Source organism: Polistes canadensis, unplaced genomic scaffold, assembly GCF_001313835.1.
Source record: "Polistes canadensis isolate GaletaPanama2010 unplaced genomic scaffold, ASM131383v1 scaffold_52, whole genome shotgun sequence".
Lineage (NCBI taxonomy): Eukaryota > Metazoa > Arthropoda > Insecta > Hymenoptera > Vespidae > Polistes > Polistes canadensis.
In genome coordinates, this window is record NW_014569599.1 from 484442 (window position 1) to 509838 (window position 25397).

At 38.3% G+C, this 25397-nt stretch overlaps 2 protein-coding genes across 3 annotated transcripts; both read left to right on the top strand.

The window, feature by feature from the left end:
• Window positions 1-730: 730 nt before the first annotated feature.
• LOC106785502 (adenylate kinase isoenzyme 1-like) lies at window positions 731-1595 on the top strand. The gene is made up of 3 exons (XM_014746051.1): window positions 731-863; window positions 973-1232; window positions 1317-1595. Exons 1-3 carry the CDS (start codon window positions 731-733, stop codon window positions 1593-1595), a joined length of 672 nt encoding a protein of 223 aa, XP_014601537.1.
• A 1987-nt stretch (window positions 1596-3582) lies between these two features.
• Window positions 3583-25061, top strand: LOC106785556 (photoreceptor-specific nuclear receptor-like). Of its 2 annotated transcripts, none has more exons than XM_014746149.1 (10): window positions 3583-4125; window positions 5132-5296; window positions 9078-9522; window positions 12972-13075; window positions 17365-17479; window positions 22272-22387; window positions 22696-22907; window positions 23073-23361; window positions 23533-24871; window positions 24952-25061. In XM_014746149.1, the coding sequence occupies exons 2-9, from the start codon at window positions 5176-5178 to the stop codon at window positions 23769-23771; spliced, it is 1641 nt and encodes a 546-aa protein (XP_014601635.1). In that variant the 5' UTR covers window positions 3583-4125; window positions 5132-5175; the 3' UTR covers window positions 23772-24871; window positions 24952-25061. The 2 variants fall into 2 exon arrangements, with proteins under 2 accessions (XP_014601635.1, XP_014601634.1); XM_014746148.1 differs by lacking the exon at window positions 3583-4125 and adding an exon at window positions 4281-4641.
• Window positions 25062-25397: the final 336 nt, after the last annotated feature.

Sequence of the window (25397 nt, forward strand, 5' to 3'; positions counted from 1 at the left end):
TCATCGTGTACCGTCATCGCGTTAAGTACATGCTATCGTCCAATGGTGGTCCCAGTGGTAACAAAAATAATGCTGGGTAGATAAAAAAGGGGACTTGTGAGTTTCTATATACTTCATCATAAAAAAGTTGGCATAGAACCGCAACAGCAGAAAAAAATGAAAAAATGAAAATATTTACCTATTGTTTATACATTATGAACTATTAACTTATTTCTTTTCACTACCATATATTAATAACTAATTAAATAATTATTTAATAAAGTTAGCAATTATGGATTTTGATTGAGCAAATAGTGGACAATTAAGAGCACTTATTCATTTTTTTTCTCTTGTTAAGGTTCTTTACCAGAGTTTCTGATTATGATATATGATTATGTCATGTTATTTTTTTTTGTGATTACGTTTTACCGACCGGAGATATAAAGGAAAAAGGGGGAGATCCAGTTGTTTCGATCATGTAACATCTAACGATATCGAAAAAAAAATATCTAAATAGTTTATATAAATGAACTATACATTTAACAATAATCACGAATTAGGAAAATGAATTTCTAACCGTTACGTACTTCGCGTTAATCGATCTGTCATTTTAATTTCATTCGAACCTATATAATTAATCACACATTTATTTATAAATATAACAAATATATATAAGGTAAAAAAAAAAAAAAAAAAGGAGAAAAAAAACGCGTTAGGTCTTCGTAGTTTTTCATCCGAAAAGTGCAATATTATGGGCAATTGCCTTAAACCGAGGGATCCCTTAGATGATATTCTTCCGAGAGAAAGCGGAATCGATGCATCTGCTGTTAGAGAGGCTAATCCACCGATTATATGCCTAATCGGTGGACCAGGTTCAGGAAAATGTTAGTAATAATATCGTATATAATAAACTTCTTGGGTATTTTTTGCTTTTTTTTTTCCTTTTAATACCTCAAAGTGGATTAATAATTTTTCTTTGTTTTTCTTGTTAAGTAACGCAGTCGTTAAAAGTAATAGAAAAATTTCGTTTGGTGAATATAATAAGTTCGGACATATTACGAGACGAGGTACACACTAGATCAGTTAAAGGAGTAGTTTTAGCAAGATACATGTCTCAAGGTAGATTGGTACCAGCCGACGTTTTGATAGAACTGATTAAAACGAAGATGTTGGCACATATAAACACGGCCAGAGGTTTTTTACTAGTAGGATTTCCACGTGAAAAAGATCAAGGAAAATTATTTGAAAGACAAGTTCGTACAATTCAATAGAATTTAGAATTAATTTACAATTTTCATTTAATATTCAACACTCGATGATATATTTAATTTGAATAGGTGAAACCGTTTGATCTGTTGATCTATTTATCGGCAAGGAATTCAGTATTACGCGATAGAGTAATGGCGAAAGCAGTTACGTTGACCGAAAGACTCGAGGCAAGTGAAGAAAAAATGAAAGAACGTATAAAAGGTTTTCACAAGATGAACAAACCGATATTACGTTATTACAAAAACAAACTCGCGGTGATCAACGCCGAGAACGACGATGAACTTGTTTTCGAAGATATATGTCGAGTGATAGAGAAAACATTGAAAACAATTTCACCGAAAACGTAATCGCGAATTAATTATTCTATTCCATGATAAGTATAGGTTTTGTAATTATTTACGATTATTAATTATTATTATTATTATTATTATTATTATTAAAAGAAGTATTGTGTAAAATTTGCATAAGAAGAAAAAAAGAGAAAAAAGGAAATAGATAACTATAGAAAAATTGAAAAAGAAAGTATAAATAAGTATAGTTTAAAGTTGAAAATAAGACGATCGAAAGTAAAGAAAGAAAGGAAAGGGAAGAAAAGGGAAGAAAAGGGAAGGGAAAGGCTATCAAAATTATAGGCAACATTTTTCTTCCTCTCGGTGTATCACGGAAGGAACATAATCCGCTATCACGATAAATAAGAGCACCCTCTTCTTCCTTCTATCCTTCCTTCCTTCCTTCCAAGCGAGGATCGAATCAAGAGAGTGAGCTATCCGGTATCGGGATGGCGTAAAGCGTGCTAACAAGAGAAAGAGAGATGCATAGATAGATAGATAGATAGATAAATAGATAGAAACAGAGATATTCTATTGGTTAGAGTAGGGTGGAAGAAAACACAGGTAACATGCGCGCGCGCGCGCGAATAGGTGCCTTCGACCTCTTTACGAGTACAGGAAAGGTAGAACCGAAATTGGAAAGCACCCCGGTGGCTTTGCCAAGAGAAGGATGAGGGATGGTAGTGGTAGGTGGGGTGGTTGCTGAGGGAGCTAGAGGAAAAGAAGAATGGGGTGGAAGAGGAGGAGGAGGAGTAGGGGGGCAGGAAGGGGGAAGCGATCGCTGACAAGCGAAAGACCGTATCAGAGGGTAATCCTATTGGTGGACGGTAACGTCGCGATGTCCTGGCGTCATTGGTCTGGCTAGTAGTTCAGGGGCGTGGCCACGATCCTTCCTTCGTTGGTAGGGGGAGGAGGAATCTCTCGGCTGCATCCCCGGCAACGATTACCAGAAAGCCACCGAGTGTCGTCCGAAGGCAGAAATCCAGCATGGCGGACAACACATCCCCCTTCAAAACGACTTTATCACCAACCACCACACAACCATCACCACCACCACCACCAACCCCAACATTGCTACTCTCGGCTTCCCATAGAACTTTACTTTCCAGGAAACGCGATCTGTTGATGAACGTGAACACTGGTCTGATCGATGCTGTCAAGTCCCACAAGAGTGAATTGTTTCATCCGGGGGGGTAGGATCTAAAGATACAAATAAAACAGTTTAAATGTGATTAAATTAGCTATGATTTTTAAACAATAATACTACTTGTCTATGAAATAATTTAATCATTAATATATATATATATATATATATATATATATGTATTTTTTAATATAAATTATTACAAATCGATCGTAAAATTAACTCCAGATTTTATTTGAAATTAACCGCGAGTTTATTTGGATATAGAAAGAAAAAATGATCGAGACGTATCAGAGAGAAAGAGAGAAAATTAATAGTAGTAGTAGGAATACTGATAATAATAGTGGTGTGGTAGTGTCGGTGATGATGGTGGTGGTGGTGGTAGTAGTGGTGTATCAGTAATAGTAGTAGTAGAAAGCATCGGAGTTTGACGGTCGCTGCTCCGATCGTTGCCCGTCGATCTCGTCTTTCGATCGAACCAACCAACAACCCCTCTCTCTACTCCGATATTCGAATTGGCGATCCCCCACCTTGGGTAGTCAAAGAGGCAGGACGAAAGGGACCTATCGGATAGAAGCGGTTTGCCGTGGAAGGGAGAGAACGTACTGAGAGAAAGAGGGGGTGGCGGTGCAGCGGGGGGAAGAAGGGATTGAGGAGAGCAGAGTGTAGCCAACGATCAACAATTGTACGTAGGAGGCCGAGATGGCGAGGGAAAGGGCGGAGAGGGGAGAAGGATGAATGAGCTAGGATCCTCTACACACTCATCTACTATTCCTACTACTATTACACAGTACTTGATGGCATGTTGGTGTAGGTGGTGGGTGCGCACGCGTCCTACCAGTCAGATACTTCCAGGAGGAGGCTCGTGTCGCGCGTCAAACGTGCTGGCTATAGGTTAAATCCTGGCCTTCCTTGTTTTTGTCGTTTTTCCGCCGTTGCCTCCTGATCCCGCCTTCAAAAGTGCCGGTCGACCAATCACCGCTAGAGCCCACTCTTACTTCTCTTTCTACCATTCTACTTCTCTACCTCTTTCACTTGCACTATCCGTCGTCTACTCTCTCTCTTTCTCATTCTCTGTGTGTGTGTGTGTTCTCTTACTCTTTTTCTCTTTCCATTTCTATCTCTTTTTCTCTCTCTCTCTCTCACTTACTCGCACCCACGCGTTCAAAGTATGGAAACCGAGTGAGACCGATGAATATACTAGACTACTACTAATACTACTACTACTACTGGTACTGTGTGCTGCTGCTACTGGCAACACGATGTCGACGTTCTTCTACCTCGACGACGAGGAACACGACGAACGGCAACGAGTCGACGACTAGGAACACGACGAGACACAAGATATTCGCGAGGTTTCCTCTCGTTTTGCTAGTCAACGGGAGAGAACACACTTAGTTCGAGGTTTGCTTGTTTTCTTCCTCGTTACCCTACTTTTTCCTAATCTATCTCTCTCTCTTTCCTTCTTTATATTCTTATCTCTCTTTTCTCTGTCTTTTTTCCTCTTTCTTTGCCGTTCTCCCTCTCTCTCTCTCTCTCTCTCTCTCTCTCTCTCTCTCTCTCTCTCTCTCTTAATTTCTACTTCTTCCTCCACCTCCTACTCCTTATATGCCATTCTTCTTCTTTCGCGTCTCTCTGTTCTCTTGCAATCGCTCGCGAACTTTGCTTCAGAACTTATTGAACGTTCGGTGCAATTGATTGCTTCATTTCACTTCACTTTGTTTCGTTAGTTAGTTAGTTAGTTAGTTCGTCCGTTCGTTAGTTCGTGGATTGTAATAAAATATATCGTAGTTTGATTAAAAAGTATCGTGTTACGACGACGACGACGACGACAAGTGATTTTTTAAATATCATAAAGCGGTAAAATAAACAGAAGAATCACGGAAAGGATCAGAGATTTTCTTGGCGAGCCGGAACTTGGTAATTACATTATTTATCTATTTATCTATATTATTTTGTGACACACAGTCGATTTTTTATATTATTTCTCATTGATCGTGAATTAAAGTGAACACCTAACGGGTAACGTTTTCGTTAGAATATCAATATAAGGATGATGATGTTTCTATTCGTTAGTATTATTTGTTTGATAAGTGATAACTGACTGACGAATGCGTATATTCGAAAAACAAGTGAACGTCTTTATGCATATTGTGTATCGAAAATAAAAACTGATGAATAATAAATTAATGAACGATCTTTTACGTGCGGTATAATTCTTTAACACATTGACAATAAAGTGTATACAATATGAAAATATATATCGTACAAAACAATAGTGATGCGATTTGAATAGTTTGATTCCGACATCGTACCGTAAATATTCGTCTTAAATACACGATCGTTATTAAATCAAAATTGTTACCTATATATTTGTCCGACAAAATCATGATCGTTTAACAATTTGTAGGCGAAGTTCCGTTGTTGCGATTCGATGATCATCGAGAAAACATCATGAACGGTGCAACGACTGTTGGTACTTCAGGAGATTTGCAACATCAGCAACAGCAATCGCAAAACGAAACGGGTTCGGAACATCCTCGAAGTCCTGCAAGTCCGCTCAGTATCCGTCACGGTGAGTGTTACTTTTCCTTTTTATTTTTTTTTTTTTTTGAGAGAGAAAGAAAGAACAGACATCAAAAAAGGAACGTTAATGAGAAATAAGAGGAGAAGAATACGCGTAAATTCGCTAGAAACGAAATTTCTCTCCGGTAGACGTCGAGACACGAAAATGGGCTTAAAAATTACGAGACTAACTAAGTTTACAGCAAGCGTGGGGATAATCAAATAAAAAAAAAAAAAAACAAAAAAAAAAGTAACTCCTATATATCTCTTTCTCATTTTCTCTCCTAGGCACGCGTCACATTTGTATTTAATTAATTAAACGAGAGAGAAAAGAAAAATCGTGTTGTCCCGTCGTTATTCTAATAAGTACCAGGTTGAATAGATCCAATGGAAATAATTATTAGAGAACTATGAAAATGTTTATATCACATCAGGTATCCTTTATAATCGGATTCCTATCGAATAGATCAGACTCCAGTCAATCGGTGTGAGAGAGTAAAGATAGACAGATACTAGAATATATATATTTCTCGTGTGTTCGATAAAATCAATCTGCGAGCGATCACGCTCGCGTATGCTGTCACACGTAACACATTCACGACGTACACACAACACACGGCTGGCTAGTACCACGATTATTCCTTTGATTCGATGCTTTCGAAAGCTCTCATAATGTCGTTATCAGTTAAATCCAATGCGTATGTGTGAACATGTATTGCACACGCATCGAATACGCTAATATACGAATCGTTTCTCACACAACCAATGTTGTCTATACGTTTAACCAGTATCTATCTATCTATCTATATATATGTATATATATGTGTGTGTGTATATACAATAGAATACGGGGAACATCGTTAGGCCATTAGAGTAATGAAATTTCGTTATGGTCCTGGCGGAATGCACGACACGATGCGGAACCTCGTCGAACGTGTGGGGTTAAACGAGAAAGAAGAAAGTGTCTTCTCTCGACGTCTCGAAGCTTCACAATTGAAATCTACGATGAAGGTGATGGGGAGAAATAGAGAGAGAGAGAGAGAAAGAGGAAGAGAATGCACAAATAGGTAGCACTAATACATAGAGAACGGATGCATATATATATGTATATGTGTATGAGAATGAGAGAGAGAAAGATAGGCGACAGCAGGGGCGTCAAATTTCATTAGCATATCAATGCTGGCGGATGGCGAGGCGCCACCTGCGTCCCCCGTATTACGGGATCATCGTTGGATACTTCGAACGATAGGGGGATAACAGGGGGGGAACGGGGTGAAGAGAAGTAGGGAGGTAGGAGGGCAAGGGGATCGGCAAACGGTACACTGTATATTTCGAGGGACGCTCCGATGGTTTTCACTCTGAGAAACTCATAGAATATTTTCATGGTTAAACTCGTCGAAGGATGGTCGAAGGATGGTCGAAAGGGTAACTCTTCGAAGAAGAAGAGGAAAAGGTGTATTAGAAGGAACCCTTCGGGTTCGAACGAACCTTTTTATCGGTCCTAGGGTACCATTTTTTCCGAGATTAATATGGTACCTTTTTTTAATTTGGTATATAGGTAAGTAAGTATGTAATTCATTCGTAAGTGAGTAACGCTAATGGGGAATGCATAGGAAAAAGGGTGACTGGTAATTTTCTTCTTCTTTTTTTTCCTCTCTCTCTCTCTCTCTTTCTCGTCGGGAACGTTTCCAACCCCCTATGGCATTTAACGAGCAATCCAAACGAGCTTTCGATTCGACAAATACGATTTCTATGATAGACTCACCCCTCACCCCCTAGCCAACATCACCCCGCGCGCTCCCGTGACTAATAGACTCGTGTGAAAAATCGTATTTAGTTTTGAACTATTGTGTACTTTCATAGTTTTATCGTATTTCCTGATTTGTTGCGTTACCAGCTATATTACAAGTGTTACTTTGTTTTTTCTTTTTTCAATTTCTTTATTAATTAAATATCTTGAATTTCATCAAAGTTTATCTTCGGTTTTTCCCCTTTCTCTTATTCTCGAATAATTTCTTTACGGATAACATATTTTATTTGTCGTCGTAAAGAAAAAAAAGAAAAAGATAAATGGTATAAATATTTATGGCAAATAAATCTCTTTACTTTCTGAGCTTTTTCAAAACTCATTTCTCGATGTAAATACTGTTTGCCTCTACGATCCCTGAATGTAATCCTTAAAAAGGGGAATCGAAGACGAAAAACGGTGTCATCTCCCAAAGGGAATGAAAAACAAGAAACACGGACTACTTCTTCTTCTTCGTCTTCTTCTTCTTCTTCTTCTTCTTCTAGCAGAAAAGAGATTCTCTTCAGTTGTGTAATTTTTCGAGGACTTTAATTCTCGATCATAATATTTCATCGTAATAACTTTGGAAACAAAAGCAGAGGGGGAACCCGCAAACTCTAACCAACGTTCACATTAAAGAAAACGATTTTAAATAACTTCGAATATTCTTTTTTTAATCATAGACGACTTTTATATACGAGAAATACAAAATTTATACACTCGGTATAATAATTTGTTAAGGGTAGGGTGTGGAGGGGTGCGGGGGATGAGTTCCAATATAAAAAAGAAAATATTCGTTTAATTTGTCTTTTCATAATATTTCTGGTTTTTCTTTTTTAAGATATTTTAATCGAATTTTTTAAGATCCTTGTAAACGTTCAATAAAATATGTAATAAAATATATCGGGAGGGGGGTTATCGGATATCAGGATCGGCATATCGTAATCATCAAAACATGTCCGTAAATTCTACGTGCCGATCCATAACGTTATCGTATTAAGCTTGCGAATAAAATGCAATTATTTTATATACGCGATCGTCCTGTTTACGAACCACCCTGTGTTTCGTGAGAATCAATCAAGGGTGGCAAGCATCCATAGAAGCCGTGAAAGGTAGGGGTAGGGTGTAGGGGGAGTGGGTTTAGAAGTGTGAGGGGAAGAGGTCAGGCCAGTTTCTCTTTCACGTTCTTGCAGTTAGGGGTGGTGAAGGGAAGAAAGAGGGTCGCTTTGATATCGGAACACGCGAAAGAGATTTCTAGGATTAGTTTGGTATACCGAACGGTACGAGGATCGATCAAATCGAAGGAAAATCGTTCGAGACTTAGGTTAGGCTAACAGGGAGGTGAGGGGGAAGAGAATCATCTCATCCCTGATCGTAAATCCTTTCGTCTCTCGTGGTCTTCGATAATCGATTCAGCGATTTCAAGAGGAAATATTATAATTGAAAAGAAAAAAAAAGAAAGAAAAAACAAGTTTCAAGACATTATTTATCTGGACGATAAGTAGGTAGTTATAATATCGTATATATCGTATCATATTTTTTCTTGCTCTTTAATTGCGTGATTAAATGTTATTCGTGAAAAGAAACAATTGCGATAAGAAGAAGAAGAGGAAGAAACAACAAATCAAATTTTGTATTTATATCTCGGATACAATAAAAAAAGCCGAGAACATGCTGCGTCAACATTTCCTTCCTATTTTCATTTCTCTTCTTTTTTTGTTTCTTCTTCTTCTTCTTTCGTTAAATCATCATCATCATCATCATCATCATATTCGTTAAGACAATTGTACAAAGTCTGAATATATCGAAAGTAAAATAAATAAATAATACGTGAACGTTGGGGTTTTAATAAAAGATAGGTGGATAATATAATACACGTTCGCGAGGAAAAAAAAAACAATAATTCTCTCATCGAAATCAAAGAAATATGTTTATATCGTTTAAACGAAACACGAACAAATGATTTCAATTTAATCATTATAATGTACGATCGTTTGTTTAACAGATTCAGGTGAGAGTAGTGTGATATCTCCTGGATTACCGGAACGGTATAGTCCATTAGGAGCGACAGGATCTACATCCAGTCACGATCCTTACGCCTCGAGACCAGTACAAGAATGTCCTGTGCCACTTTGCAGAGGAATGCCGACGGATTTTCCTTTAGCGAGATCACCGTATCTTACTGCACTCGGTAACGGACATCCGCACCTTTTGAGTCAAGTACAACAACAACATCAACAACAACAGCAGCAACAACAGCAACAACAGCAGCAACAACAGCAACAACAACAGCAACAACAATCGCAACACAGTAGCAAAACACCCAGAAGTCTTGGTTTAATATGCGTTGTCTGCGGTGATACCAGTTCTGGCAAACATTATGGAATACTCGCGTGCAATGGTTGCAGCGGATTCTTCAAAAGAAGCGTCAGACGTAAACTGATATATAGGTTAGTTGTTCATTATTTGTCATATAATATTCTTTTCCAAACATATTATTATGTTAGGGATTCGTGAATTTTATAATTAATATTTTCCAAAGATTAATTTTTTAACCAAAAACAATCAATTATAATGTTACAAAGTCAAATTTAAAAGCAATCAAAAATGCATCCTAATATTGATTACAATTTCGACGATAGATTTGTTATTCAACAAATAGTTAAAACTACATGCGTTTCATTGGATTCAATTCGTAAAAGATGCGAGAGATATAAACGTCATCTCTGTTCGATAAATAGTTTACACTTTATTTAATAGAAACATTTTGTATCTGGTATATAAAATGAAAACATGTATAGATTGTGAACAGAAGAGAAGATATCATTTTGAGTATTAGGATCAGGCGGTAAAGTGGAAGTCGGTTATAGTCGTCGGTTGGCGCCATGTGGCCTCGAGTCGAGTGGGCTCATCGTAATACCGGGCAACAATGCAGAACGGCATAATGTTCTATTGAGCTCGACCAACACGAGGGCCTATCCTATCCTATCCTATCCTGTCCTAGCTAACCCGTGTGTATACGCGCGATCAAGCCAGGTTCCAAAGCTCCGCGGGCCGTTCGAGGAACTATTAGCATCCCTTGGGAACGGCGATCCATCTCCATCGAATCCCTCTCAACTCAGAATCGGTGCTCTGTCTGGCTACGTTCACGATCCTCTCTCTCTTTACGCTGGTACCCTACATCCACTGTTACTTACCCCCACTCACCCCCGACTCTTTTGCCTCGTCCTTCAGCTTAACCAGGAGTGTCATATCCTGGCCAAGGATACTCGATATATAAACTATTAACTCTCAACCCTCCTTCCACCCTCTCTTCTTCTTCTTCTTTCTCTCAAGCCMCCCCCCGCCCCGCCCCGCTAGCCACCGTTTCGTTTTTCTTTGTCATTCACATTAAGCCAAGGCTTTTACAGATGTACAAACGAATTGATCGTAATATAAATAAATAAAGAATTGATTTAAAGTGATAGATTCTCCTCATCCCCTTCCCCCAATCCGCGAATCGAAATACGTGTATCGGTAAAATATTGCGAATTCATGATAATAATAATAATAATGTACACGCGGCTTTAAAAAACATATGTCAGAACGTTCACCGATAAGAAAAGAAGAATTCGACTTCAGACGATCATAACCTTTGCCAAGTGTTTTAGCCGAAATACCGCTGTACAAATAATAATTTATCGTATTGCACCGATCGAATCGTAAAGCAAACATTTCGATCATCGAACACACATACACACACAGGGGAATAAAACAACGTGTTCTCCTTTAAACGGTCATAAGGAAAACAATTACGTTTGAATAACTCTGACACCTGTTCCAATAAAACAACAATGCATCGAAACCGGCCGGCCTTTTGACGAGTTCGAGAGAAGGCTATGATGATCACCGATGAAAGAGAGAAAGAGAGAAAAAGAGAGAAGCAAGCCGGTCGTCGATCCCTCGTTATTCTTCTTCTTCTTCTTCTTGAACAAGTACGTTTTAATCGATCCTTTTTGAGGTCATCGTAACGCCGTTCACCTTTTTTTTTTTTTTATTCTCTCCCAGTATCCGTTCCTGTCAGATGGTCGTAACGCGGTAAAGACCGAAGAGCCTTCGCACAGATAACCAATTACTCGGTAAGGGGAAAAGTGCCAGGGGTTCCCTAGTAGCTCCGGTGAGAGTACGAGAAAGAGAAAGATAGAGAGATAGAGAGAAAAATGAGAAAAAGAGAGAGAGAGAATTAGAGTTAGAGTTAGAGTTGCGACAGATGCGTCCCGACGTCGCGCCACCCAGCCAACCCAACCAGCCACGGATTAACCGTAAACCTCGACACTAGGTTGACCGGCCGATCCTATCAATTGGCGAATAAAATTAAATCGGGTATACTCGATATCCCGATAAGGATTCCAAATCTTTTAACTCGTTAACGACACAAATCACCCCTTTTTACGTGACGTATCTCGATTAGGAATGAAAGAAGAAGAAAAATCAAAGGAAAGAAATAAACTTCTTTGCTATTCGTCAGGGTGGTTATTGATGATGATTTTGTTCCTGAAGCTAAAATCTCTCTTTCTCTTTCTCTTTCTCGGGAGAGAAAAAGAATGACCGTCGGAGCACGTGCAAAGTGGAGATTCCGCTCGATCGAAGAAGTACGAGAGAAAGAAAGAAAGGAAGATAGAGAGGGTCGTTGTTGAAGAAGAGTCGGGTAAATAAATGCGTGATGTGGTTCTGAAGGGTGAATGGATAGGAAGAGGAGTCCGTTTTCTATCTCCCTTTCCATCTCTCTTTCTCTCTCTTGAGTGTCCCCCATCATGCTACTGTACCCAGTAACAACTACTACTACTACTACTACTACTACTACTATCAAAGTGTGTCCTCTCGCGAGGATGTATGAGAGAGTTCGCGCGTGTGTTCGAAACTCCGACGGGGTGTGAACGCAAATCAATTTGTGCGACGCCACCCGCTGGCACGGCACGGCACGGCACGGCACGACACGGCACGCAGCCACCCTTCTAGCTTTGGATCCGTTCTTCTTGTCGCGTTCCAACCACTGCCTCGGGTCAGGATGGTTTGGTCGACCGACCAACCGACCAACCGGATATCTCTCAAACTCCCTCCCCCTCCTCCTCCAACTCCTTTTCCGTTCCTCTTTCCTTTAGCCCGATTCTCATTTCCTTCTGACTGACATCACTTAAAATTGTCCTAACAACTACGGATAAATTGATGAAGCAAGAACCCCCGGACTCCCCTCCGACCCACCCGTTTTACTCTGCTGGTATCCTTTTGAACTTTCTTTTTTCTTTTTTTTTTGTTTTCTCGCGAGAACGAGGACAAATTATCCCCATCCTTGTGTTCTATCTGTCTTTCGTGTTAGAATCGTAATATTCAGATAGATGATCAGGATTCGATGATAAACTCGATTGGATTGGTTTCTTTTTCTTTTTGCGATTGAGAAAAAGAAAAGAATAAAGGAAAAACGACGTGGGTCCCTTCTCTGAAGAGAAGAGGAAAGAGGATAGGATAGCTCGCGAAGAAGGAAGTGCACCGGGCACGCCACCGCGGGATTGGACGAGATTAAGAGGGATAAGAAGAAGGTACGTGACCCCCGGGGTGGTCGTCGGCTCTTTACGTTACTACGCTCCAAGGGATAACCGGGTTAGCTCAACAATGAAAGTAATCGAATTTAACGCCATCTCCCGTGAGTGTACAGCTTGGATTTTCGACGAACATAGGCCCCGGTGGTAGTTTATCGTCTTGCTCTTTGCAAATAGTTAACAATCAACCATTTTTTTTTGTCCGTAAAAAAATCCTGACGACTTTACGATCATCATCATCTTCTTCTTCTTCTTCTTCTTATTCGGATCGAATAATTATTTCCGATCCAATTTGAAAATATATTTTTCTTTATTTGTCACAGATGTCAGGCTGGAACAGGAAGATGCGTCGTGGACAAGGCGCACAGGAATCAATGCCAAGCGTGTCGTTTGAAAAAATGTATGCAGATGGGAATGAACAAGGACGGTTAGTTGAACAAAAATAAGTAACCCTTTTCTTTCTTTTTTTTTATTTTTATTTTATTTTTTTTTTTTCAATTTTTAATCCCATTATTAAATTTAATAATATCGAGAATAATTCCAATCAATGTCAATCGATTTCATTTGGAAACAAAGTCGTGTTAGTCAAGGGATAGAAAGATAGAAAGTCGATCGGGTACGAGATCTGGGAGAAACCGAAACGACGACGATACCTTTTGGATAATCCGTTCTCGAATCAATCAGAGTAGTAGACGTCCCCTGTGTATCGCGATCAGGAAATTCGATGGTGGAGGGAGAAGAGGGCCCTTTATGTTCGCGACATAAATAACTGGATGAGAACGGTGAGAGGAACGCAAGGTTTCGCGAGATAGAAAGAGAAAGCTTATACCACCACCAACGGGAAACTCCTGTTAGGATAGTAAAAGATGAGAATAGACGATGGAATGAGAGGAAAAGCAGTTGGATGGGACATAAGGAGGGGGTTGAGAGGAGGGGGACGGCACACCGATGGTTCTAGAATCGTTCGATTCAACTCTTAATGCCTCTCGACGAGACACAGCAGCACCTGCTTCTCCTCTCTTTCCTCTTTCTCTCCTTTTTTGTTTCACCCCCTCCGCTCCACCCCCCCCCACCCCACCCAAACCCTCCTTCCATTCCATAGTTTTTTTCCTTCTTTTTCCCCCTAGTCAGCGTGCAACCTCGTTTCGCCGTTATCGCTAACTTTCTTATTGCCGAACTTGACGTCGGCATCGTCCTCGTTGTCGTCGTCGTCGTCGTCGTAAGATAAAATTGGATCGAATCTAGACGCACAAGTTTGTCTTATACGTCGAAATCTTTCGTCGTCGTATCTTATAAGCGAAGACGTGAAACGAACGATTGGAAAATTCACGAGCAGGTTAATCTTCTTAGATTTGGTATCGCGAATACACTCGATACCAGTGTATAAAACTTTTATCTTACTCCTAATTTGATTCGTATTTCAAAAATATATATAATCGTAAGATAAAACACAATTATTTTTTATCTGGTATCACGAAAATAAAGATAACGAATAACAGTGTTAGTGTAATAATTTATCTAAAAATATATATTATCAAATTTGGAAATCATGCATAACCGGATGCTGTAATTCCTAATAAATTTTCAAAGGGTTATAGTTATAAGAAAGACTCGATTAGAATGAACTACGAGTGTCTCGTCTAAATCCAAAGCAAAAGAGGATACAGAGTATTTAGTTGCAAAAGCAATCGGTTCCTTGCGGTTAACCACAACTACCAGGATAACAACCACTACTCTACCAGAGATAGAACGTTGAAAGCAACTCTCCGTAGCCATCGTAAACACTACACGGTCGTTAACGATGGTCGCGTGGCTTTCGAACGGCCCGAAGGGTTAATTGGAGGAAATAAACGTATGCAAGCCGAGCAACAGCGGTGTGTTAGTTCGTGCGATGTGCACGCGGAAATCTGAATCCATCCTTCGATTTTCGTCCTACAGTCAACCCAACCCAACACAGCCCAGCCCAGCCCAGCCCAACTCAACCCAGCCCAACTCAACCCAACCCAGCCAGGCAGGCAGGCAACCACCCGCTACGCGATTCCCATCCATTTGCAATTATTATACTTCTATCCTACGTGGAAGCGAGAGAAACACGAAAAAAAAGAAAAAGGAGAGAAAGAAATGCCGTAGGGTAAAGGGCGTCCGGGCAGCGTTTATCTTTTCGAATGGTGGAGGAGTAGTATAACGTTGGTTGAGAGGAAAAAAAGATGAGAGTCAGAACGGACAGAGAAAAGGGAATGGGAATGAGAGAATGAAGGACGACGAGGAAAAGGCTCAGTTAGAGACAAGAGGGACCCTATTAAGCCGCTCAGCAGGCAGGCTTGCAGGCAGGCATGCAGGCAGGCAGGCAACCAGCAACGCGACGAAAGTAAAGCGAGCCGACACGCTTTTTTATTATTACGAAATTACTGCACAACAACCGTGTGCCACGGTTAAAAAGGATGCTCTCTTCTACCCACCTTTCCCCCCCCCCTTCTCGCCCCATCCCTTTTCACTCATTCTCTCCTCAGCCTAGAGAAAAATGCTTCTACTCGAGCGTTACGCGCCACTGAGTGCCCTTATCGTGGCTCCATTAAAAGCTTTAATGCTGCTCATGTTTCATGAGAAATACTCGTTTTTCTTTCTCGTTCTTTTTTCTCTCTCTCTCTCTTTTCGCAAATCTTTTTTTAGCCAAACCTTTTCCTTCGCGTTTCGACTCTCTCTCTCTTTCTCTCTTTGCGTGTCCCTTTTTTTATTTTCTTCTTTTTTTTTCAGGGATTCTTCGTTCGTTCGTTCGTTCGGTCAGTCAGTCATTCGATCATCTTTTTTACATCGTTTTAGCAAAGTTTCGTTCTAGTTTAGCCCCTTCCTTAATTTCCTTTCGATGCTCGTTAAATTTTTACACCAAACAGAAGCTGAGTATTTTCTCTTATCCTTTTCGATCCTGTCGGGGCACTTTCTCTTTCTCTATTCGACTAACTAACGGGGATGACATCATCGTTTTCGTGACGATCGGATGCCCACGAAGATCAAAGCCTGCCTCATTTGAATATATTCGCGAAACTAGAAGAGAGAGAGAGAGAGAGAGAGTGAACGGCGTTTAAAACGACGCGAAGACAAGTAATTTGGGTGCACGAGGTGTCGCGTGTCATCCTCGGGGATTCGTTCTTCTGTGAGAAGAACACTATAACACCGCCATAATCACTACCATCTTCATTTCGTTCATTTCTTTGCTTAAACATCATCGCATTTCTATAATAAATTTCTTTTTTTAAAACCCGAAAGAGATCCGATAGATACTTCTGTTCTCACTTTTTTACTTTAATTTTCATTTGGAAAATTTCAATGGTTAATTTTGCGAATGACTATGTCGATTATGACATGATTAACGTAGCTGATAGTTTATATTAAAATAATCTCGTTAATGAGTTCCGTCGATCGGGAAAACAAACTTTGTTTCTTTTTCTTTCTTTGTCTTCTATCGAAAAAAATAATCATTTTATTGCAAAGTTGAAAGAGGTTTGATGCATTTCGTATTGACAAAATTGCTGCAAAGATAAAAGTAAATCATCCCGGCCGATTGAGTGGAATACGAGGAGAAAAAAAAAAAGCACCGTCCACATCGTCAACGTATTAATTATAATCAATTACGTAACCAAGTATTCGATAAATACGATAATAATATTTATTCGCGAAGTATTATTAACCCTTTCCATATAGAACCGTGTTGTAACTTTCAATTTGCATTATTTTCTCATTGTGAAATTTTCTAATATATTTTATAATCTTCATTTTTTAATCTAATTTTTCCTAACGATTATCAATTTAATCTCGACATATGATAATAAATTTATAGTATCATCGAAAAATACGATTTCATTAAATTCATTTCTCGATTTCTCTCTATTATATTTACATAATAATAATAATAATAATAATAATAATATTTGTTTATATAAATCAAGTTATAATTCGCAAAGTAAAAGAACAAAATCAATCGTTCGATAGACGATCCTAATAAAATTATTTAATTTCTACCGTTACGTTCTCTATTCTGTATATCTATAAATATGATTTCACTGTGTTAAGAAAAAGAATAGAGAAAAAAAGAAAAAGAACATAATAGAAATAATAGAAAAGAGAGAGAGAGAAAGAGAGTAAGTTTCTCTTAAGAGGAATATCGGGATGATGGAAAATGTGTACGAATCGATCGTCGATGAGAATTCTACCTACCATCGTTCGTTCGTTCGTTCGTTCCATAGAATGGGAGTTACCTAACAGCGAACATACCCAGGCAAACAATAACTCGGGCTGATTTCTGCGCGTCCGTTAAACTCCTCGTGCTTGTCAAACGCACGATGTTCGCATGACATAACCGTGAGTTACGTGAATTTGACGAGACGCGAACGAGAGATAGAAGTGAGGGATAGATATATAGAAAGAGAAAGAGAGAGAGAGACGGTTAGTGAGGGGGTCAGGGGGGGAAAGAGGGGTTGGCCGTAGAAGGCGGAACGCGTTTGTTCCCTGATTAATCTGCCGAGAACCATCGAAGCGAAATCATCGTAATATTTCAATTACCTCTGACAACGAAATCGCCACCCACCGTGCATCAAAATCAAAGTCACGTCCGAATTGACGAAATAAAAAAAAAAGATAATAGAAACATACGCGAGACATAATATAAAAACGGATAGATAATAAAAAAAAAGATAATAGATAATATTTTGTATATTACAGCCGTTCAGAATGAAAGACAGCCTAGAAATACTGCAACTATTAGACCGGAAGCACTCGTTGAAATGGATCAAGAACGAGCACTTCGGGAGGCAGCTGTTGCCGTTGGTGTGTTCGGGTAAGTAATTCTCGGCTTTTTTTTTCTTTTTAGAAGAAGAAAAAAAAAAAATCACATCTAATATTCTATTTGTAATCTTTACCGTTTCTATACGATTTCTCGAGGAAGAGGAGTAACACATATGCACACACATATATATATATACATATACATAGGTGGGAAAGCTTAACCACAGTATCATAACACCGTTTATTAACGTGACGCAAACGAGGTCTTCTTCCTTCTCTCGTTTAAAGGCTTCGAGAACGCGTAAAAGCGAGGACACGAAGGTGATCGATAATCGACGATACATCGAATGAGAGAGAGAGAGTGAGAGAGAGGAAGAAAGAGAGGAGGCACACACCGGACGACGTTGCTGGAACGTTTGATCTTGTGCTGCGCAACGACTTACCTTTCACCATTCACGTTGCGAACAAGATCGCTCGCGACACGCCACGCCGAGCGTGATCTATCATGAAAAATTACCTTTGACCGTTAGCCCGTGCATAGGTAACGTTTTTCAAGTAACCGACGACCCAGGCCGGAAGTAATGGAAAATCCATAGAGTGCCAAGGGGTGAACGTTAAAAGCGATAAACGACGACGACGACGACGACGACGACGACGACGACGACGATGACGATGACGACGATGACGATGACGATGATGACGATGACTACAACGATCGGCTAGCATTTTCTCTCTCATTCTTTTCTTCTTTTCTTTAAATAAGTATAAACGTTAATGAATGAGAGTTACCTCACATTGGAAATAATCCATAAACGATTATCTATATTTCATGTACAATCACAGAAGGTTTTTTTATGAAAAAAAAACGTGTGCTAATATAAACGCGATCTCTTAATCTTAAAGTTTGTTTCTTCATCTTCATCTTCTTCAGTTTGCTATATATAAATATTTTTATATAAATTCTTTTTTTATATTTCCGATCGTGTCAACCGATCGAAAAGTTTCCTTCGACTTCGCCGTTAACGAAACGAAAGAATATATCTTTTGCCCTTTCCACGGAAGACATGTTACGTTTATCGCCAGCATCTAAACGACCATGTACCAAACCTTTCAACGATGAACCTACCACCACCACGTCAGGATTGTCACCGATATTTGTTTCAACTCTTACGGGTGATAACGGTAAAGGTTGTTGTTGCTGTTGCTGTTGTTTCCTTCTTACATCTCCCTCGGATTTCACGAGCTTTTTCTTATCGAATCTGTTTAAAATCAAAGACACGATTTGATTATACGCGTGTGTGTGTTTTCGTTTTTCTTTGAAGAAAATTTAGAATAGGATAGAAACAAACCTAGAAGATTCAACGATAATTTCTTTATCTTTCTCGATCGTTTCCTCTTTTCCTTCGTTGTCTTCTTCTTCTTCCCGTTCATCGTCCGGGATATCAACGACGTATCCACGTCCTAAATTCTCAGATTTGGTTTTTCTAACGATAGAATCAATACGACGTTTAACATCTTTGCCAATCGTAAGATTTTCTTCCAAATGTTTCCTATCAAATCTCGAATTTCTGGTCAAACTTTCCAACAATTCGACCAATCTATCGAAAGAAGCGCAAATGTCGTTCAACGAGCGTTGACTGACCAATAGGAAACCGTCAGTTTCTCGATCCTTTTCTCTCAAAATATTTTCCAAATCTGCCAAATCCGTACTCATGGCTCTCAATTTGGTCTCGGCGATCTCGCGTTTAGCTCTTTCCCGTGCCACCAAAAGATCTTGACGTTTGTTTTCCTCTAATAAATGATCGTTAGTGGTTCTCGCTAACATAAGTTCTCTCGTCATTATTAGAATCTGTTCCCTATCCTCGTTAATCTTTTCCAATTTATTTCTCGAAGAAAATCTAACGTTTGATTCGCTCGTGTCCAAAGAATTCGTCGTCGTCGTCATCTCAACGTTAGTTGGTTTTATTCGAGATTGTAAATCCAAATGCAACGATGGTTTAACGAATCGTCCTTGGACTTTATTTAATTCGCAAGCTTGCGTATTATCTTTTCGCGTTTTCATCGTCGATGGGGTTAAAACTTTCGTTTTTTTACCAATCGCATTATTATTTTCGCGTATACGATTTGTTTTTTTCTTATCGTAAGCGCCATTGTTGATCATCTCGTTTTCCTTGTTGTTATTACTCTTGTTAGATTTGTTTTTTAGAAAATTCATCGAAGATAATTTGCAATCCCTACGTGATGAATTCAACCAATCGTATTCTCCGTGTCGTTCTTTACCGTCCAATCGTTGTAATATCAATTCTATCAGATTATCGTTCATGTTAGAATTCTGTCGTATATCGAGAACGGTCAAAGAAGAATTTTGTTCCAATAATTCAAGTAGATCGTCGCCTATTTGATCGGTTAAACCACAATGCCGAAGATCAAGAGCTTTCAACCAGAGACTATCTCTGATAACTTCGATCATCTTCAATACGACGGAATCACCCAACCGAGGATTATCGCTTAAAGTCAATCGTCGCAGACCGGGCATAGCTTCGATATTTGGTTGACGATATCTCAGAGATTGTTTCCAAGTTTCATGATATAACGATAACTCTTGCCTTGATAAGGTACTGGCTAGAACCGTGCCGCATCTTACGTTGAATTTTAATTCGAATTAATACATAATATATCATATCGAGTTAGGATAATCAATTTGTGAGGGGAAAACATAGAAACGAATGTAATAATAATAATAATAATAACAGTTCAATATATAAGCCCGATAAAGAATTCAAAACCCGAAACGATATTTATAAAAAGGAAGATATTACATATATATTTATATATATAAAAACTAACGTAATCAATTGAATCGACCTACGCGGATGAGATAGATGATGGTCTCAAGTCTTGTCTAACCTGGACGTAAGATCGCAATCGCTCAAATTCAACGATCTGATCGTCCGTACGTCGGTTATTGCACGACAGACCAGTTCGCAGCCAGCATCACCGATGTAACAACGCTGAAAGGAAAGATGTTCTAGGGTTTCCGTGCCAGCCAAACCGACGCACAAGACAGCCAAACAGTCCGTCGGAAAGGGTATACCCTCTAGTTCCAGATGAGTCAAACTCAACGAATTCCTAACGCATTGTCCGATACTATGGGAGAGCCATTCCAAAATACATTGAGTTAATACCCCAGGACCTTTTTTTGATCGATTTTTCTCTTCCAAACTTATCCTCCCACCACCACTTTCCGATGGTTTTCGATATTGATATCGACTACGTATACTGATCGATCTATAATAAAAGGAAATACAAATCCAAAAGAAAATAATTCCGTTCGATTCGATTATTGACCTAAGCGTGTTGTTTTATTTGCTATTCGTATAAACTTGATTAATGGAAAATGGATAAAAACCTTAAGGTACGATCGAGCGATAAAGAATTAAGTATCGGTCTCCAATCTTCCATTTTAATGCGATCGGTTGTAAAATCCAAGCTGTAGGGTAAAGTCACGCAGATAACCGGTAACGGTCTCAGGTGATACCTCTTACAAAGTTCCATGTAACAAGCGGTGAAATTTTTCCCAGTTGGTATTGTCGTATCTTTCGTAGTTACAATAGTTGAAGACATTTCATTATTTTTGCGTCTACGACGTGATGCAGTTTCTTCTCTTGTTGACCGCGGCGACGAAGCCAATAAAGTTCCACTCATTTCAACCATTTCCTTTTCTTTTTATTTTCTCTTCTAACAGATTATTCTTTAACGACAAGAGTACAATCGTCGTTTTCTATAAATTTATAATTGAGTATCTAAAATATATCTTCGGTTATCCTAAAATCATTTCAATATTCCTATGAAATTATTCTCTTCATCTCAATCTCGCGTTTGTTTAATCAATGATTTTTTTTTCAATAAGAAATCGATCGTAGGGTTAACTTTTCTGTCAAAAGACATGAAATAAATATTATCTATAAATTGTGTTTCTTCTCGAAGTTATATTAAATTTTCAATATTTTTATATCATTTATATGAAAAAAAGAGAAAAGATTAATTTAACGAATGTGGCAAAATAATAATTACACGAAATAAATCTGACGAAACATAATAATCTTATCGTATTATCGTGAGATATTAATGTTATAACGTTGTAATAATAATAATATTCGAATAAAATGTATTCAAATGAAAGAAATAATTTTCACTAACCTCGGTTATGAATTATCGAGACTTCAACCGTAGACCACCACCCATTCACCGATCCGACGGTCATCAACGTCATCCGTATCATAAGCTTCGAAATTAGTCCACCGAAGTATCTGAACGTGAACGTGTGTTGTGTGTGAAATAAAATAAATAAGAAATTAAAAGGGAACAAAAAAAGAAAAAGAGGAATATATCGTTCGCAATTAAATAATACCAAAGGGGAAATAGAAAAAGAAAGAAACGAAAGAGAAAAGAAAAAAAAAAGAAAAGCTCGCGAATTCTATGCTGTTCTCGAGCTTGACGACTTACCACCAACACCACCACCACCACCACCACCGAGACGAAATAATAATGATGATGATGATGATGATGGGGAAGATCTGACGTATGGTGTCGGACCACCACCACCATCACACAGTACGCAAACAAAATTCGTCACAATTTTTTTGTAGCAACGTGAAATTGTCGAGATTGTTCTCCTCCCCTCCCCCCGCCCCACTCTCTCTCTATATCTATATTTATATATTCCTTTCCCCCCGCTTTTAATAGAGTGAAAACGCGAAGAAAAGATCAAAATTTTCTTTAACCAATAGCAACGAATGAAAATATAAATCGCGTTCGATATGTTTTTTTGTTATCTGTTCTAGACCACCGGTGTCTTTGGCAATGGCGAGATACACGACACCCTTACCGTTACCCTCGATCGCACCCACGACGAATTCAACCACCACTGCTACTCCTCCCAGACAGGAAACCGAAGATGGTAAGCTTTCGAGAACACACGATCAAAACTTTTCTAATTGTTATATAAAACTAAAGTATGTGTGTGTGATATTATCCTATAAATCGATATATGGATAGATATATATTAAGGGATGAAGCAAAAGTTCGTGAGTTTATTATTCGTGTTGTTTCGGATAGTACAATTTGTTGAAATCAATAAAATAAATTATTATGTTGTGCGAGTAGAATATTAATTAAAAAACAACGCGCGAACAATTGATTCAAGTTAATAATAGATCAGTTAGGAAATGTTGAAAGTAATGAAATTGGACAATAATTGGGCTATAGGTAACGCGTCAGAGGACAGCATAGACGTGACGAACGAGGAACCATTGACACCTCAGAGAAGTGGATGCACGCAACTTCCACCAGTCATACCATCCCTTTATTCACCTGCCAGTGCCGAAACTGTCTACGAAACGAGCGCGAGATTACTCTTCATGGCTGTTAAATGGGCGAAGAATCTTCCTTCGTTCGCAAGTTTACCCTTCAGAGATCAGGTACAGCCCTAGTTAGTGTACAGTCGTGATAAACAAATTTCAAATACAAAATAAAATGAAATATTAGATTCTCGGTGTTAATTAATCTCGACGTGGGATTAACAAAGTGGATTTACTTTATTTATCACAACGTTTGTCTCTCGTGCAATCACGCGATTCGTTCAGGTGATCCTATTGGAAGAAGCCTGGTCAGAACTATTCTTACTAAATGCAGTCCAATGGTGTCTACCTCTGGAATCCTCGCCTCTCTTCAGTGCACCAGAATTGACGGCGTTGACACTTTCGCCCCATCAGCATCCACATTCGGGTCTTCATCTGCAAAACAGCACTGGTAAACCAAGCCAAGTTGCTGCCGATGTTAGACACCTTCACGATACTTTGCAAAGGTACAAGGCTGTCATGGTAGATCCTGCCGAATTTGCATGCATGAAGGCCATCGTACTTTTTCGACCAGGTAACCAAACGCCTATAATCATTTTAATAATAATTCGCGTTAATTTTAAATGAATTTAAACAAAAATAGTTGTTGTATCAGATTTTTACGAAAACGATGTTGCAACAATTCGAATAGTTAAGTTTCCAAATGAGTCGTTTGTTTTCTTTTTTCTTTTGTATCTATTTGTAGAAACGCGCGGATTGAAGGATTCTAGTCAAATTGAAAATCTTCAAGATCAGGCACAGGTGATGTTAGGGCAACACGCGAGAGCCCAACAGCCAGGAAGTCCGGCACGTTTTGGGAGGTTGTTGTTGCTTCTACCGTTACTCAGAGCCGTACCTGCAGCAAGAGTAGAATTAATATATTTTCACAGAACCATTGGTAATACGCCGATGGAGAAAGTGCTTTGCGATATGTATAAGAATTAAAAGAAACCCTAAACACCGAACGTTTAAAACGTTAGATAAACTAAAAGTATCCAACAACTTTCTCGCTTTCTTTTACAAAGAAAACAAAGTTACGGAAACAAAATGAAGGAAGGAAGGAAGGAAGGAAATGGCCTAAAAGAAAGGGGGCAAGAATTCCATGAGAATTCGTAATAAGAAATAAACTTATGGCAGCATCTTGCTTGTGTTGAAATTACGAAAGAGAAACGGCATCTAAAAAGAAAAAGAAGGAGAAAGGAAAAAAAAATAATGTGTGAATGGAATATATAAAACAAGAAGAAATCTAGAAGAAGTGTTATTGTGATTATCACAATATGAGTGTGTATAAAAATACGTGTATTTATTTATTATAGAAAATGTTTATTGAACCATAGGTTCGATTTGTCGAATGGATTATCATTTACGAGGAGAGATCATTCATTCACGCATTCTCATGCACCTCATACAGGCAGACACCCATAAAACATATACGCACATATATCACGTATATTGTTGTCTCCTACGGTAAGGATAAAGAGAAAGAAAGAAGACACAGTGATCTGAACTTTTGTCTTCTCGTTAAGAGTTCATTAATTTTTATTCTAATATCTCTTGAACATTTTTTATATTTTTTTCTTTTTTATTTTTTAAACGGTAATCATTTGTTTATATTCGTCTAACAAGAGACACGAAAAAACGAGGGAAGATTCACGAGGCTTCCAATCAGAAGCACGACTTACATATTACACATTCAAATACTTTAACATACCTCGCTACGAATGTCCAAAAATAGATATATAGTAATTAAAACTTCGATGATGTAAAGATTGAAAAAAAAAAAAATAAGGAAAAAAAAAAATAAGAATGAAACAGACGTATGTTCAGCCGTGCTTCAATTCTTTATACTTCGTGTTGTGATACTGTTCATTGTAAAAGTGTACGTAAACTCGATCGATGCATAACGATGTAACGATGATAACGTCTCATTACTTGTAATAAAAAGGAAACGCGATGAAAACAAATCCTATAATAATAAATTTTTCATTATTTCATAAGGCACGTTTTGTTACGACTGATGAAATTGGAAATATATGGAAATGGGGGTAAGTACCGTATCGATTTTTTACAAAATAAAATTACATATGTGAATAGTTATCTAAAAGAAATGAATTCGTTTATATAGGATCGTTATATTACATGGTGTTCCATACCTGGGAATTTTGCAAATATATTTTTCTCCAAAGCACACACACGCACAAAAGCTTTATACGAATAAATTTTATTCTACATTTTCATTACGTCCTGCTCGTTTGTACAATCAATTACAGGACACCATATATATATATATAAAAAATACGTCAAAATTGGTAATGAATATTTTTCCTCGAATTAGAGATACAATAATAATAATAATAATAATAATAATAAAACAATTAATACGAAGTATTGTAATTGAAGGAAAAAATTGAATAATATTACATTAACGTGATTAGAATGTAACGACGTGGTGAAATAAATATGAACGCAAGATTTGTTTGATACATCCAATAATATAAAGACCGTATAATAATCGTTTGACGATCGACAAATTCTGATTAAATCGATGGAATATATTACGAGGGTTATATT